General features: G+C 40.3%; 2 protein-coding genes across 2 annotated transcripts in view; one reads left to right on the top strand and one right to left on the bottom strand.

Moving 5' to 3' along the window:
* The window catches only part of LOC119583788, a 5,605-nt gene extending 324 nt beyond the window's left edge, over positions 1–5,281 (bottom strand). Inside the window, exons 1-6 of the mRNA XM_037932475.1 lie at positions 4,859–5,281; positions 4,164–4,324; positions 3,036–3,222; positions 2,519–2,702; positions 864–981; positions 1–134 (exon numbers count right to left, since the gene is read on the bottom strand). The exon at positions 1–134 is cut by the window's left edge and continues 324 nt beyond it. Of these exons, the coding sequence (XP_037788403.1) occupies positions 1–134; positions 864–981; positions 2,519–2,702; positions 3,036–3,222; positions 4,164–4,324; positions 4,859–5,175 (1,101 nt within the window). The 5' untranslated portion in view covers positions 5,176–5,281. The remainder of the gene's footprint in view (positions 135–863; positions 982–2,518; positions 2,703–3,035; positions 3,223–4,163; positions 4,325–4,858) is intronic.
* Positions 5,282–5,689: 408 nt separating this feature from the next.
* LOC119583787 (mitochondrial import receptor subunit TOM20 homolog) overlaps positions 5,690–15,000 on the top strand; it is a 9,867-nt gene continuing 556 nt past the window's right edge. The window contains exons 1-4 of the mRNA XM_037932474.1: positions 5,690–6,024; positions 10,127–10,230; positions 11,661–11,828; positions 13,020–15,000. The exon at positions 13,020–15,000 is cut by the window's right edge and continues 556 nt beyond it. Of these exons, the coding sequence (XP_037788402.1) occupies positions 5,892–6,024; positions 10,127–10,230; positions 11,661–11,828; positions 13,020–13,073 (459 nt within the window). The 5' untranslated portion in view covers positions 5,690–5,891 and the 3' untranslated portion in view covers positions 13,074–15,000. The remainder of the gene's footprint in view (positions 6,025–10,126; positions 10,231–11,660; positions 11,829–13,019) is intronic.

Here is a 15,000-nt window from a genome sequence, read left to right as displayed (position 1 = left end):
CGTGTCCCTAGCGAAGAAGGCGGCTACGGAGGCGGCGGTGGCGGCGTCCAGGGGTGTCCTCCGATGAATCTCGGCGGCGGAGGCTTCAGCAACGGCGCCCAGCGAACCGAAGGTGTCCAGCAGCACTGAGGCTTCTGGGAAAGGGGGGAACAGGAGGCGAGTAAAGTAGGTGGATAGAAGGCTGTAAGAATTAGGTGAATAAAGGGATGGTTGAAGTGAGTAAACCAGGTGAATAATGTAGGAGAGTAAAGAAGTGAGTAGTAGGGTTAGTAAAGAGATTTATGAAGCAGATAAGTAGGTGGATAAAGTAGGTGAGTAAATCGGTGAATGAAATAACTGAATAAAATGACTAAAGCAGATAGCTGAAGGGGGGGGGAATAAAATAGTCGAGTAAAGGAGCAAATAAAACAGGTGATTGAGTAAAAGGGGCAAACGAAATACGTGAGTAAATAGGCAGGTATAAAGTAAGTGAATAAAGATGATTTAATCAAGTGACGGAAGGCGCGAATGAAATAGGCGATTAAAAGGGGTAAATGAAACAGGTGAATAGAGGAATAGATAAAATAGGTAAAGGAGGAGGAGGAGGAAGCAGTCAAAATCTGTTTGTGAAATGTGGTGGGGATGGGGAAGGGCGAATAACGAAGGTTCGAGCTGAGAGAATAAAGGAGGGTTAAGTATTCTGAAAAAAAGGTGTGTGTGGATATCTACACACACACACACACACACACACACACACACACACACACACACACACACACACACACACACACACACACACACACACACCTTCCCCCTCTACCCCCGACCCAATAAACAATCTCCCTCCCCCCCCCCCCACCCCACCCCACATACCCCACACTTACGATGCTGGCTGAGCCCCATGGCCCGAGCTAAAATGACCCCAAAATCCTGCGACGTGGCCTCCTTCAGGATTCCTTCCATGCGCTCCTGCACCACACGTCTCGTCTCCGGTTGCGTGGCCTGTGGGAAGAGAGAGAGAGAGAGAGAGAGAGAGAGAGAGAGAGAGAGAGAGAGAGAGAGAGAGAGAGACAGAGACAGAGACAAAGAGAGAGAGAGAGAGAAAGAGAGAGAGAGGGGGGGGATGGGGGGAGGAGGGAGAGGGAAGGAGGGAGTGGAGAGAAAGAAAAGAGGGGGGAGGAAGAGAAAAAGAAAGAGGGGGAGGGGGGAGACGGAGACGGAGAATGAGAAAGGGAAGGAGAAGGATAGAGAGAGAGAGAGAGGAGACAGGCAGAGAGAGAGAGAGGAGACAGACAGAGAGAGAGAGAGGAGACAGAGAGAGAGAGAGAGAACACCGGATGATATCACTGAAATTGTTATTATTAATACCATTATTATCTACTACTACAACTACTACGTTCATTATTAATATTATCACTATAATCATTATCATTATCATTATTATCATTATCATAAATTCTTATCGTAATCACACTATGTATTTTTAACACGTCATTATCATCATAACAATAATTATCACCATACTTTAAACCTTATCATTTCCACACTTATACTACACATCACCATCCTTTCCCTCCTCATCAATCCATATATATCCATCGACATACATATAGATAATATATATGGCTTCACCGGTACCATATATATACACCTTCGCTTACCTTCACCAACAGCACTGCATAAGGGGGGTTACTACCACTGACAAAGCTAATCGCCAGTTTCAACATTATCATTATCTATTGCGTAGCCGCTATCATATGGTTATCATCATATTGGTTAGCCTGTTATTATCTTAGTCATCGTCACCATCATTTCATCATCAGATCATGGATAATATATGTTACTTTATCATATAAGTATTGCATATCACCCATGATCAGTTTTTATCACTATCATTACACCATAAGAACCGCAATCACCATAAAATGACTCACTATCATCACATCTTCTTCCTCACCCTCTAATCACCATTACATTATAACCATAAAGTCACCATAAGTACATTCCTACAATCACTACCCTTTCCTCTCCCAGGCCTTCGACACCATTACCGTCACACTATAACTGTAAAATTATTACCATCACTCTCTTCTCCCCCATCCGCCAACACCACCATCATCACACTCTCCTCTCCCCCATTCTCTGCAACACCATCACCACCACCACACTCTCCCGTCCCTCACCTTCCAATGCCATCACTACAAGTCACCATAACTGTGACACTATCCCTCCTCCCACCCACCTCTCCCTCATCCTCAATCACCATCCCTCGTCTCCCTCACCCTCCAACACCACCACACTATACATACCAGTCACCATAGCTAGCACACACTATCACTCCCCTCCCTCCTTCCCTCCTAATCCCCTCCCTCTTCCCGCTCGCCCTCCTCCCTTCCTCCTCCCCTCCCTCCCTCCTTCCCTCCCTTCCTCCTCTCCTCCCCTCCTCCTCTCCCTTCCTCCTCCCCTCCTCCCTCCTCCCTCCCCTCCCTCCTCCTCCCTCCCCCTCCCCTCCCTCCCTCCTCCCTGCCTCCTCCCTCACCTTAGCCAGCGTCTGTATGTGGGCGGCTGCTTGTGCATCTCCGTGGGCGGGCAGCAAGGGCGGTGGGCGTGGCAAAAGCTCCCTCTGGATCGTCGCGATGACTCCGCCCACTTCCTCCTCTCCGAACACCGACCCAACGAGCACCAGGATGCCCACTTTGTGCTGGCTGGTGAACGCTTTGATTCTGGAGGTTAGAGGGTGGGTTAAGTGGGTGGGTTAAGTGGGTGGGTTAGGTGGGTGGGTTAAGTGAGTTAGGTTAGGTGGGCGGGTTAAGTGGGTTAGGTGGTTAAGTGGGTAGGATAGATGGGTGAATCAAGTGGATGGGTTAAGTCCGTAGGTTAGGTGAGTGGGTTAAGTGGGTGCGTTAAATGGAAGTGGGTTAGGAGAGTGGGTTAAGTGGACGTTAAGAATGATGTTGAGGATAATAGTGTTGCTGCTGTTATTGATAAAGATAACAACAACAATAATAACAGCAATAATAACAATAACAACAAAACCACCACTACAATCACAATACCTTTCGATAACTTCACCCAGCGTTTCTTTCATGACCGCTCCTTCCACGCCTGGAGAAGTGGATGCGGATGCGGATGTGGTTGCGGATGCGGATGCGGATGTGGTGGAAATCCTGGACAAGTAGATAAGGAGGACAGCCACACCGCAGGTTGGCAGGATAACGCTGTCTCTAGGCGTGCATTTGCTCACTGTGGATGTTGTCAGGGTTGGTAATATCGTTATATTTATTGTTATTTATTTATTTATTTATTATTTTGTTTATTTATTTATTTATTTATTTATTTATTTATTTATTTTTGTGTGTGTAACTGTTACTGTTAAGAACGTTGACAAACGTCTAAAAAAGGTATGAATGAGAATGAATATCTCCACAGTACAAGAGATTTATTTGACCGGTTTCGATTATATTCGAAGATATAATCGAAACCGGTCGAATAATTCTCTTGTATTGTGGAGATATTCATTCTCATTCATACCTTTTATATATTACTGTTATCATTATCTGTAAAGTTGATGCCAATTATGGAAGAATGATAATGATATTTGCAATATCAAGGATGACAAGGGATTTTAATGATGATAATGGGAATGATGATGATGTTAATAATGATAAAGATAATTATATTGATGGTGATGACGACGACGACGATGTTCATGATGATGATGATTATGATGACAATGTGATGATGATAATATTAATGATAATGATAGTAATGATAATGGTGATGATGATAATAATAATAATAATAATAATGGTGATAATAATAATAATAATAATAATAATAATCACAATAATAATAATAACAACAATTATGATAATCATAATGACAATAATGATTATGATGATAATAATAGTGATAATTATGACGATAATAATAATGGCATTAATAATTATTATCATTATATCATCATCGTCAATGTCATCATAATAGTAATAATAGTAGGGGCAATAGTAGTAATAATAATAGTAATGATAATAGTAGTATTAGCATTAATAGTAGTAATAGCAGTCGTAGGAGTAGTAACAATATCACCATCATTACCATCACTATCATTATTACCATCATAACCATTATCAATTCTACTCCTTCCCAGTGCTCATCCTCATCCTCATAAACCTTCTCCTGACCTCTGATCTTGAAACCGCTGCCCAGATAGTCCGTGAAGTCAGGTCGCTGGAGGTCACAGTGCAGAATCAGGGGGGTCGGTTTTATAGGCCTATGCTCCACCTCGCCCTCAAATAGGCCTATCCCTGCGGCTGAGGCCATCTCTCTTCTCCCTTTTTTTTTGCTGCAGGAAAAGAGAATGGAAAAAATAATAATTTAATAGTGAGGATTGTGTGTGTGTGTGTGAGAGGGGGAGAGGGGGAGTGGGGGAGTGGGGGAGAGGGGGAGAGGGAGAGAGGGAGAGAGGGAGAGAGGGAGAGAGGGAGAGAGGGAGAGAGGGAGAGAGGGAGAGAGAGGAGAGAGAGAGAGAGAGAGAGAGAGAGAGAGAGAGAGAGAGAGAGAGAGAGAGAGAGAGAGAGAGAGAGAGATGAAACAGAAAAAAGATGATGGAATAAGAGTAACAATAACGATAACAAACCAGCAAGAACAAAAACAACGGTAATGAAAAAATATATATAATAAATAATGACAACATTGGTTATTATAACAATAACAATAATGAAGATAAGAAAAATATGCGAAGGAAATATTGCTAAGTAAAGGTGTAATATCTAGAAATCATGATGACAAAAAAATGGAACAAAAAAAAATATTTACAAAAATTACTATTACATAACAATTGTAGCATTTATAACATATGAAATTTATAAAAACTCACGCGGAGAAACGCCTCGATACCACCTTATATCCAAAAAATAAACCCAAAATCGCTAATATCGAAGAAATAATCCAAATCTTTCGAAACTTTGCGCCAACTTCACCTCCTTTGCAGACGAGAAATCTAAAGGGAAGACAAGAGGATTGGATTTCGCTCGAGAGAGGAATCCAATACCATATAAAACCTTCAAATAGGATTCCGGGGAAGGAAGTGATGCTCTTTTGTATATATTTACGTAAATTCTTATGTGTTGTGGCGAGGATGAGTTGGGATAGATCTTTACGCCAGATTATGAAAAATACGCTGGATAAATGCATATGATTAATCTATGAATAAGATAAAACCCGCTTGATTAACCCCAAAGAACAAAAAGTAATAAAAATATATCAAAATAAATTTGAAAGAGGATCGGATCCCTTTCTAGCGCCATCTACAAACCTGCGTCTCAAATCAGCGAAAAAAAGACGAACAAACTTAAGATCAAAACAGAAAAAAAATAAAATACTCTAAAATGTTGTCTACATCTGAAATAAAAATTAAAGCAACCGAAATGCTTTCAAAACGCATACTCCCCACGGATGTCACAAATATCCCTCAACTAGCATGAAAAAAAAAATTATATATATAAATATATATATATGTATATATATATATATATATATATATATATATATATATATATATATATATATATATCCACCCGAAACTCCATACACATAAAAACACAATAAACCACACACAATTCTTAAAAAAAAAAATCTAATCCCTTCGCAGACATCAAGAGGATCGGATCCCCTCCTAGCGCCCCCTATCGCGCGCCGCTCCGCCCACGTGGTTTCCGGCGCCTATAGTCCCCCGTGGCCTGGCATCGGCTGCAGAAGCAAGTCCTCGACGCCGACCTTCCTACCCCTCCTCCTCCAGCGTCAAGGGCCAGCGCAACCCCCGCCGAAGGAACCCTGAAGTGCGTGCGTGCGTGTGGGGGGAAAACCAGGGGACGAGAGGGAATCCGTGGTGCGAGGGCGTCGTCGTGAGCATGACCATGATCTCCAAGGGCACACTGGGCATCTGCGCGGGCGTCGCCGGGGCACTGTTCCTCGGGTACTGCATCTACTTCGACCAGAGGAGGAGGAGCGACCCCGAGTTCAAGAAAAAGCTCAGGGAGAGGCGTAAGGACGAGAGGAGTTTTCCGTAGCCAAGGCGTCTCCCCGGCGCTGACTCGTAGCCCCGCCGAGTCATGTTAACGGGGGAGTTGTAGCCTGGGGAGTCGCGGGTCATGTTAACGGGGGAGTTGTAGCCTGGGGAGTCGCGGGTCATGTTAACGGGGGAGTTGTAGCCTGGGGAGCTGAGAGTCATGTTAACGGGGGAGTTGTAGCCTGGGGCGTCGCGGGTCATGTTAACGGGGGAGTTGTAGCCTAGGGAGTTGTGAATGAAGGAATGAAAAAGCGAATGGAATGTTTTATGAATGGGTATTTAGGTTTTTCATTTTTCTTTCAATGTTTTCAGAGGTAGGACGGAGAGAGTTAGGATTGTTGGGTTTGATGGTAAAGAGGATTTCGAAGTGTGCGGTCACGAGTTAGGGGAAAATTCACGCAGAAGTGTGTGTCTATGACCTTGCTTGATGTTACGGTATTTGATAGAGAGAGTGACGCTTCCTCCAGAGATGGAGTCCCAAAACCAGGCTATCATGCGAATCCAAATTTCCAAACCTAACCTTTTATATCTTTTATTTCTTCCCTAGACAGAAGGCAAGCCCTCTCTACCCACTTTAGTAGCGGTTTGTGGCAAATTATAGAAAACGCGATGTTAAGAACTTAGGCTATGTGACGGCGTTGTGGACATAGTCTCTTAGCAATAACATGCAGCGGTTATTTTTTGTCATTGCGCAGTAAATAGGAGGTTGCTGCAGCTGTACCTGTGCTGCTTATTACTGTATTTGGTTAATGTTACCAAAAGCGACGCACAGAGATAGAGGGAAATGGACACTGCCATCTTATAAAGCATAGAAAATAGGGTAATAAACAACACAGGTACATCTGCAGTGGCCTCATAATTTACTAGGTAATAGACATAAAGCAGGAAAGGTTAGGTTAGGATTTTGGATCTGCATGATAGTTTTGGTACTTCATCTCTGGAGGGTGGATTGCTCTCAGTAACAAGTACCCTCTCTTTCTTATGCTCTATAAGAATGGCAGTGACTATTTCTCTCTGTGTTGCTCTCGGTAATGTTAACTGAATATTTTTACAGGAGTTCCGGTTAAGTGTGTGCAGTGTGGAATTCTTAAACTGTTCTGTAGCTTGGCACAAAGTGCTAATGAAGGAGGGGGACAGGGGGTTTGCACCCCTATCTAGGGAATAAATATAAGGTAGGAAAGGTTAGGTTTGGGTTTTTTGGTTTGCATGATAGCATAGTTTTGGGACTGTCTCAGGAGGGTCCGAGACTCTCAGTAACAAATACCCTCTAACGAAGGGGGCTGCCACCCCTCAACCCTCACCTAGGAAAACAAAGAATCATGGCAGGATGGTGTGTTGGACAGACTTGTGTCGGGTGCTCCAGCATGTTGGTTGTGTGCTTTTTCCTGCCGTAGGTAGAGTGAGAATTCCACATTGCACAAGCAAGACCAGAACTCCTCTAAAAATTGTCAGTTGTGCCTATATTTATGTAAATGTAGGCACTTAGAAAATCCAAACCTAACCTTTTCTATTTATTCCCTGGTTAGGGAGGGGAGTCCTCCCTCTACCCCACCTTTTTTAACACATGCCAACTTACAGAAAAAGTGACATTAAGAGCTCTGGCTGTGTGAGGGTGTTGTGGACCTAGTCTATGAGCGGTGATATACAGTAGATATTTTTGTCATTTCATGGTAAATGTGAGGCAAGAGCAGCTGTAATTGTGCTGTTTTCACTTTGTTACTTATGCTCTATAAGTTGGCAGTGTCCATTTCCCTCTATCTCAGTGTGTTGCTCTCAGTAGTATTACAAATAATATTTGATACAAGCTCCACTGTTTGCAATGTTGATAGAGAAGACTGGAATTGCTTAATTCACAATGTTCTGTAAGGTGCCTTGATGAGATTTCACAGAAAAGCAAAAGCCAGTAGATAAGTATGTACCTAATGTGGCCCAGAAATTAATTCCAACTTGCATATTCTTGAGACCTTACCTAACCCCCAATGTCTCCTCTCCCTGCTTGCTATCATAGCTGATACCTTAGAATATTGAATATCGACAAAATAAATATTTAGGAGATGCCCACAGTGGTAAAAAAACCTCGTGTATATGTGATATGTGTATGTACATATTACATATACATATGTACAAATATGTATATATACATATACATATACATATATGTCGTGTGTGTGTGTGTGTGTGTGTGTGTGTGTGTGTGTGTGTGTGTGTGTGGTGTGTGTGTGTGTGTAAATATTTATTTATTTATATTCATATTTATATATATTTATATTTATATATTTTATACATGTAAGAAAGTGCATGTGCGTGTGCACGTGCATGCATGGTGCGTGCATGCATGTGTTTTTTTTTGTGCGTGTGCATGTGCATACATACATACATACATACATACATACATACATACATACATAGATGCCTGTAACTTATTTATCAACCATTAAACATCTGCAGTTCAGTTGAATTTTGCAAATCTATTACTTGTATTTCAATTTTCAAATTCTTGCATAATCATGATGATGCAAACTCCAATCACTGCATAAATCATGGCTCTAGCATTGCATTCATATAATTTGTGGTAATAGTTGTAACCCTAAGATACAGGTAGCATTATGATATATATATCGTATATATCTTTTTTGTGTCAGTACAAAGAAGATATATAACTGGCTTCAAAATAATTGAAGAAGTTTATAGGCAATTTAACTGAAGGTGACAAATAAATGTAACATTCGTAAGATCAATTAATTTTTAAGTTTTCTCTGACAAGTCAAGAGGAACAAGTTGGATGTTGCCTACAAGGATCATAATAGCAAATTTCCATGTGGTTTTGCAGTTTACTATAGTTTAAAGAATCAGAAAGTATGTACTTTGGATTTGAAACCTAGTTGTGAAGTTAAATGCTTTTTTAAATACTGAATAAGATGGGAATGTTTTCTCAACTGGGAAACAATGTGTATGTGTGTGTGGGGGGGTCTCTGGAATTTTCAATAAGATTTTCTTTTTGTTTTTCTTTTCACTGTTAAGGGTTATATTTGCAGTTTGCATCTCCTACAGACTATTTATAATACATAATGATGAATTTTCACAAACATATTTGACTGGGAAATGTCAGAACTTGCTTTGTTATTAATAAGAATAAAAGTTAATGGTAACTTAACTCCATCTTTTCTTTGGAGTCGATGACATTATTATTTACGTATTAAGACATGATTGGTGGGATTAACTAGAACCTGTGCATGTGCAGGATTATAATTTGAGCTTAATAGTTAATGTTGCTCCAGAGGTGTATTTAAAGTTCGAACTCGGTGCCATTGGGCATGCGTGCTAGAGATCTGGATTAAACTTTAGTACCAGATTAACTTTTATGGCACATACAGATGTTAATAATGTCAATAATAATGATAGCGGTATTGAATTTAGTACATTAGGAAAACAAAAAATGAAATTCAAATAATAGGGAAATGAGGTGAGATCATCTTTGGCTGCTAATTGACTCCTTTGGGGCTGAACACTTGTGGAGCCATCTGTGTGTGTTGGTGGGGGGGGTGGGGGAACAATCATAAACTGTAGACAGAATGTATATATACCCTTATACAAGCCATTAAGTGATGCCAGCAGATACAGAACCTTAGCTTTGAAACACTGTATCAGTCTCAGGCCTATACTATTTCCCATATAAAATTGTCCCTCTCAGAGAATGGTGAAAAAAAAAAGTTTTCACTGATTGATTATTAATACACTGTTCCATATTTAGAAAAAACAATGCTTTGACCCGACTTTTGATCGTGAGTAGACTAATAACAAGCATGTGAGAAGAGGATACTGAAAAAAGGAAGATGGTTTAGTTGCGTATATGTGGATTTATTCTGTATAATGAAAGTAGGCTGGGGGATATATAAACAGATTTTTTTTTTTGATTATCAGGATTAAATTTGTCCCATACTCTCTCTCTAGCAAGATATTAGAAATTGTGCTATCACTTCTTTCAGTAAAATTGTCAAAGGAGTTACTGGCATTCATAGTGCCTGTAATGTGCCCCACATGTTTTGACTCCATTGACCCCTCTCTTTTCTCCACCAGGTCGTAAGACAGCCAAGAGCAGCGCAGCAGGTGGCAAGTCAGTCAACTGGCCAAACCTCAAGGATCAGGAGGCTGTGCAGAAGTTCTTCCTCGCACAGGTCCAGGTAAGTGGCTGATAATCTCTTCATGGTTTGAGATTTGGTGTTTTGTACTGTTTCTTGTATTACTGATAGCTCCTTAATTTCTGCTTTCTGGTGATATAGAATAGGTCTGGCAAATTTAATCTTGCAGTACTTAACATTTGTAGATTAATCTAATGTATAAAATCTCTTGATAAATTGGGTCTTTTGTGTTAGGGCACAGTTACAAATTTGCCTCTGGCTCTCTGACCAGTCTTGTAGAGTGGTATATCCTCTAGCCAATCATTAACTGCTTCACACTGTATATTTCATTAAATATGGAATTTGGAGAGTTCACCCATGTTTTATATGCATTGTAACTTTCAAAGTTGTCATTAAATTCTGAAATACTTAGAGTTCTTAACCCGTTATTCCCGGTCATAAGAATTCACTGAGAGTAATTAAAATCCAGTGATATCTGGCAACGGCCAGACAGTGGGCGCGGGAGTCCGCTGCGTGAAGCCGAACGTCCCGCTCCACTCGCTCTGGCGCGTCACCGCACATACAAGCTTCCTGCCGAGAAACCCATTTTCTATGACGTGTCTACATGTGAACCGGCGATAACGGGTTAAAATGTCCTGCTCAAAACGAAGGCCATTAGAAATTCTAAAGTTTTGTCTTTACTGAAAATTTTATTGAGAAAGAGTAAAAACTTGGCCTGAGTAATGGTCACACAAAATGTTGTTTTGGCTTTTATACTATTATGGACCTAGCCCATGTCAAATCAGTTTTCCATGCAGTTACTGCAATCTAAGCAGTTTTGCAGTTACATGATGAATTCATCATATTGGTCTCTAACCTTTGTAATTCAATAGTTTCATTATTAAAATATCAAAAACACATCTTTTTATCATTGTCATAAGGCAGTGTGGAAATTAGGAGAGAAATTCCAAAACCTTTTTCTTGTTTTGTGGCCAACAGCTGACCAATCAGCTTCCAGTAGGCCTGATCTGAGAGAGGGCTACCAGACAAATGTGTCATAGCTAATGCAGGGTACTAAATTTACTCTTCCTTTGAAAGCCAGTGGAAACTTGTATGATGAATTCATCATCTTGGGCAATATAGGGTTCATAGACCTTAATAAAGTGTCCTCAGCACCAGTGATGAACTTCTAGGCTAAGTAATATGATATCATGTCATCATGACAAGACATATTTTAATCCTTTTAACTGTGTTAGGCAACTTCCATCATTACCTATTATTCAAGCTGCATTTGTCTTACCTCTGAGGAGGTAAGATTTTGAGCATTCTTACAATCAAACATGTCATTCCTAACAAGAAAAGCAGCGTACATAATAGCACTTTCATTTACAGGGGGATGACCATGAAATCCCACCCACTGTCAGAGGGTTAATCAGCACCATAAAACTTTGAGTACTTGTTAATAAACAGCACTGTCATTCTCCCTCCCACAGGCTGGAGAAGAGTTGTTGGCACAGGGTGAGGTGGAGGCGGGCGTGGAGCACCTGAGCAGGGCTGTGGCAGTGTGTGGGCAGCCTCAACAGCTCCTGCAGGTCCTACAGCAGACTCTCCCCCCTCAGGTCTTCCAGATGCTCCTTCAGAAGCTGCCAGCAGTTGGGGAGGTGGGTTCAAGGGGCCGGTTTTTGGTATCTCCTTTTTGTTGTTCTGTCTTTTCATTGTCATGGCCTCTTCACTTCCCCCTTTTTTTTCTCTCTCTCTCTCCCCCTTTCTCATTTTCGTCTTCCTCTCCCTCTTTCTTTACCCTCTTTTTCTATTTTTCCCTCTTTCTCCTTGTCTGTTCTATCTTTTTCCTTTCACACACACTCTTACTTTGCCCTCTTTTTTTATATATTTTTCCCTCTGTGATTATCTGTTTCTTTCTCTACCTTTCCCCTTTTCACTTCATTTCTCTAATATGCTCCCCTTCTCTCTTCCCCTCATTCTTCTTCTCCTTCTTCTTTTCTTCTTCTTTTCTTCTTCTTTTCCTCTTCTTTTTCCTCTTCTCCTTTTCCTCTTTTCTTCTTCCTCTTCTCCTTTTCCTCTTTTCTTCTTCCTCTTCCTCCTTTTTCCTCTTTTCTTCTTCCTTTTCCTCCTTTTTCCTCTTTTCTTCTTCCTTTTCCTCTTTCTTTTCCTCTTTTCTTCTTCCTCTTCCTCTTTGTCCTCCTCCCCTTCCTCATCCTCCTCATGATCCTATTCCCCTTCTTTTCGCCCTCTTCCTCATCCTCCTCATAATCTCTTTCCTCCTTCTTGTCCTCCTTTTTCTCCTTCTCCTCCTCCCTTTCCTCCTCTTCCTCCTCTTCCTCCTCTTCCTCCTCCTCCTCCTCCTCCTCCTCCTCCTCCTCCTCCTCCTCCTCCTCCATTTTATTATTATTCTCATTTTTCTTCTTCTTCTTGTACTTCTTCTCTATCTTCTTTTTCTTGTCCTACTCCTCCTCCTCCTGCTTCTTTTCTTTTTTCTCCTCCTCCTCCTCCTCCTTCTTCTCCTCCTCCCCTTCCTCCTCCTCACCCATTTCCTGATGATCCTCTGCCCCCTTCTTGTCCTCCTCCTCCTCCTCTTCTTTTTTCTCCTCCTCCTCTTTTTCCTCCTCCTCTTATTTTCCCTCTTCCTCTTATTTTTCTTCTTATTTTTTATTTTCTCCTGCTCCTCCCTTAATTTCTCTTTAATTAATTGTATTCTTTAGCTACAATTAATTCTTATATGCCAATCATTTCTATGTTATTCTTAGCCCCCTGCTGTTATATTCTCAGTTGATCGCATTTCATCCTTTGGCTCCTTCATGCCCTAATCAAGAGTCCTCTCTCTCCTCCTTCAGAGCATCCTACAAGCAGCTGGAGGGCCCAAAGTGAGCGAGGAAGATGTTGAATGAAGGCCAAGGCAGCAGTGTTTAATTTAAGGCACCCTCTCCCCTCCTTCCTTCAGAAGTGTCTCCATGTCTGGAAGTGTCTTTAAAGGGAGAACACCCCATTGAACTCCCCCCCCCTCATCCCCTCCCCCATACCCTTCATCATGTACTCCCAAAGATTGTGATACTGTTAGTGGCGTACACACACACACGTACACACACAAGGACACGAGGTTGGACTTCTAGCTTAAATATCAGTAGAAGATTAAGAGAATGTTTGTGTTGCATTATGCTCTGCTGCGATCAGGGATGCCCAAAGCCTGTGAGTGCACAGGTGTCTTGGCATAAATACCATGGTACAAAAATGGGAAAGAGGAAAAACTGGAAATTGTGTAGTGGACCGTGTGTGTGGTCTCGCAACATGCTTGGATGATTATGATTACATTCAGTTTCTCATACATTATTTATGAAAATGTAGATGTAATGTAGTTATTGTCACTTGACTTTTTCCTTATTGATTTTTGGCTTGATAGTTCTTTCATTTTGGATGCTATTATCATTATTATTATTATTGTGTGTTTTTACTATATATATTTTTAATATATATATAATTTCTCCCCTCTTTTTTTTTTTTTTTTTTTTTTTTTTTACATGTTTTCTAGTAATTTTGAGTTCCATTTAAGAACTTCATCTCATGTGCATAATTTATCATATCACAACATCGGGATTGTTGGCCATATGTATAGTTGTTCCACCAGATAATGCAGGCAGAACAGTCTGAAATGTGATTTGAATAGAAATCTAGAATATGTTCCCTTTTTTTTTTTTCTTTCTTTCTTTTTATATTAAAGTTGTTTCTTCCATCCCATATCTCTGCTTTCCCATTTATTTTTTCTAAAGAACAGTTATACAACATCTTTTACGTTCTCCTCAGATCCTCTCCCCTCTTCTTGTCACACTCCCCCCCCCCCACCCCCCATGTTCACCACTTCACCGGAAATGTTTGTGTTCAGCCAGTTTTTTTATTTTTCTTTCTTTCCTTCTCCTCTTGTAGAAAGCAGCAGTAGCTTCAGATAACACAAAACACACCCCTATGGCTCTCGGGTATCATTGGCGGGTCAACTTGTGTGTATGAACAAAGAGCCGTTTTTCCTATTCTCATTTTTTGTATTATTATTATTAATTATTATTATTAATTATTATTATTAATTATTATTATTAATTATTATTATTAATTATTATTATTAATTATTATTATTAATTATTATTATTATTATTATTATTATTATTATTATTATTGTTGTTGTTGTTGTATAACTGGCGAAGGTGAGGATTTTTACATGGATTTTCATTGTTGCTATCAAACCTTGTTACTGTATGTGTCTGTATATACAATTTGTTCTTTTCTTTTAATTATACGATGACTCTTTCAAAACCACAAGACCGCCATGCTGTCGGGTATACTGTTCCTTCAGCCATACACAAGGGGTACCTAGGTCCTTCACATTGTGATTGTGTGTATTTCTGTTGATGTTGGAAAGAATGATTTCTTCTAATTATGTATGTATTTTCTTTTTTTCTTTTTAGTAGCTTTCTACTTAACAAAAAAAAAAAGAGAGAGAGACAGAGCGAGTGTGTGTTAATGTAAACTCCCGGAGCTTTAAATGAATGCTTGTGTAAGAGGAACATTCGAGGCAAAGTGTATTTTTTCGTATTGCGAGCACAAACTTTGTTTTCGTCCCCATTGGGTATTTCTTATTATAAAATCTAGATAACAAATACATATACCATGGTATTCATGGTGTTTCATCAGCCACACACTGCCCAGTCATTTTCAGTTTTGTTGAAGTGGAGAAAATCCTTTTATTGATTTCTTATTTGGTTATTTATATTTATTTATTTATTTATTATTTATTCACTTTTACCCAGTCTCTATGTGGTTGTACAGCTG

Source organism: Penaeus monodon, chromosome 17, assembly GCF_015228065.2.
Source record: "Penaeus monodon isolate SGIC_2016 chromosome 17, NSTDA_Pmon_1, whole genome shotgun sequence".
NCBI classification, from domain to species: Eukaryota; Metazoa; Arthropoda; class Malacostraca; order Decapoda; family Penaeidae; genus Penaeus; species Penaeus monodon.
Note: the sequence above shows the minus strand (reverse complement) of the source record. Positions and strands in the feature narration are given on the sequence as shown.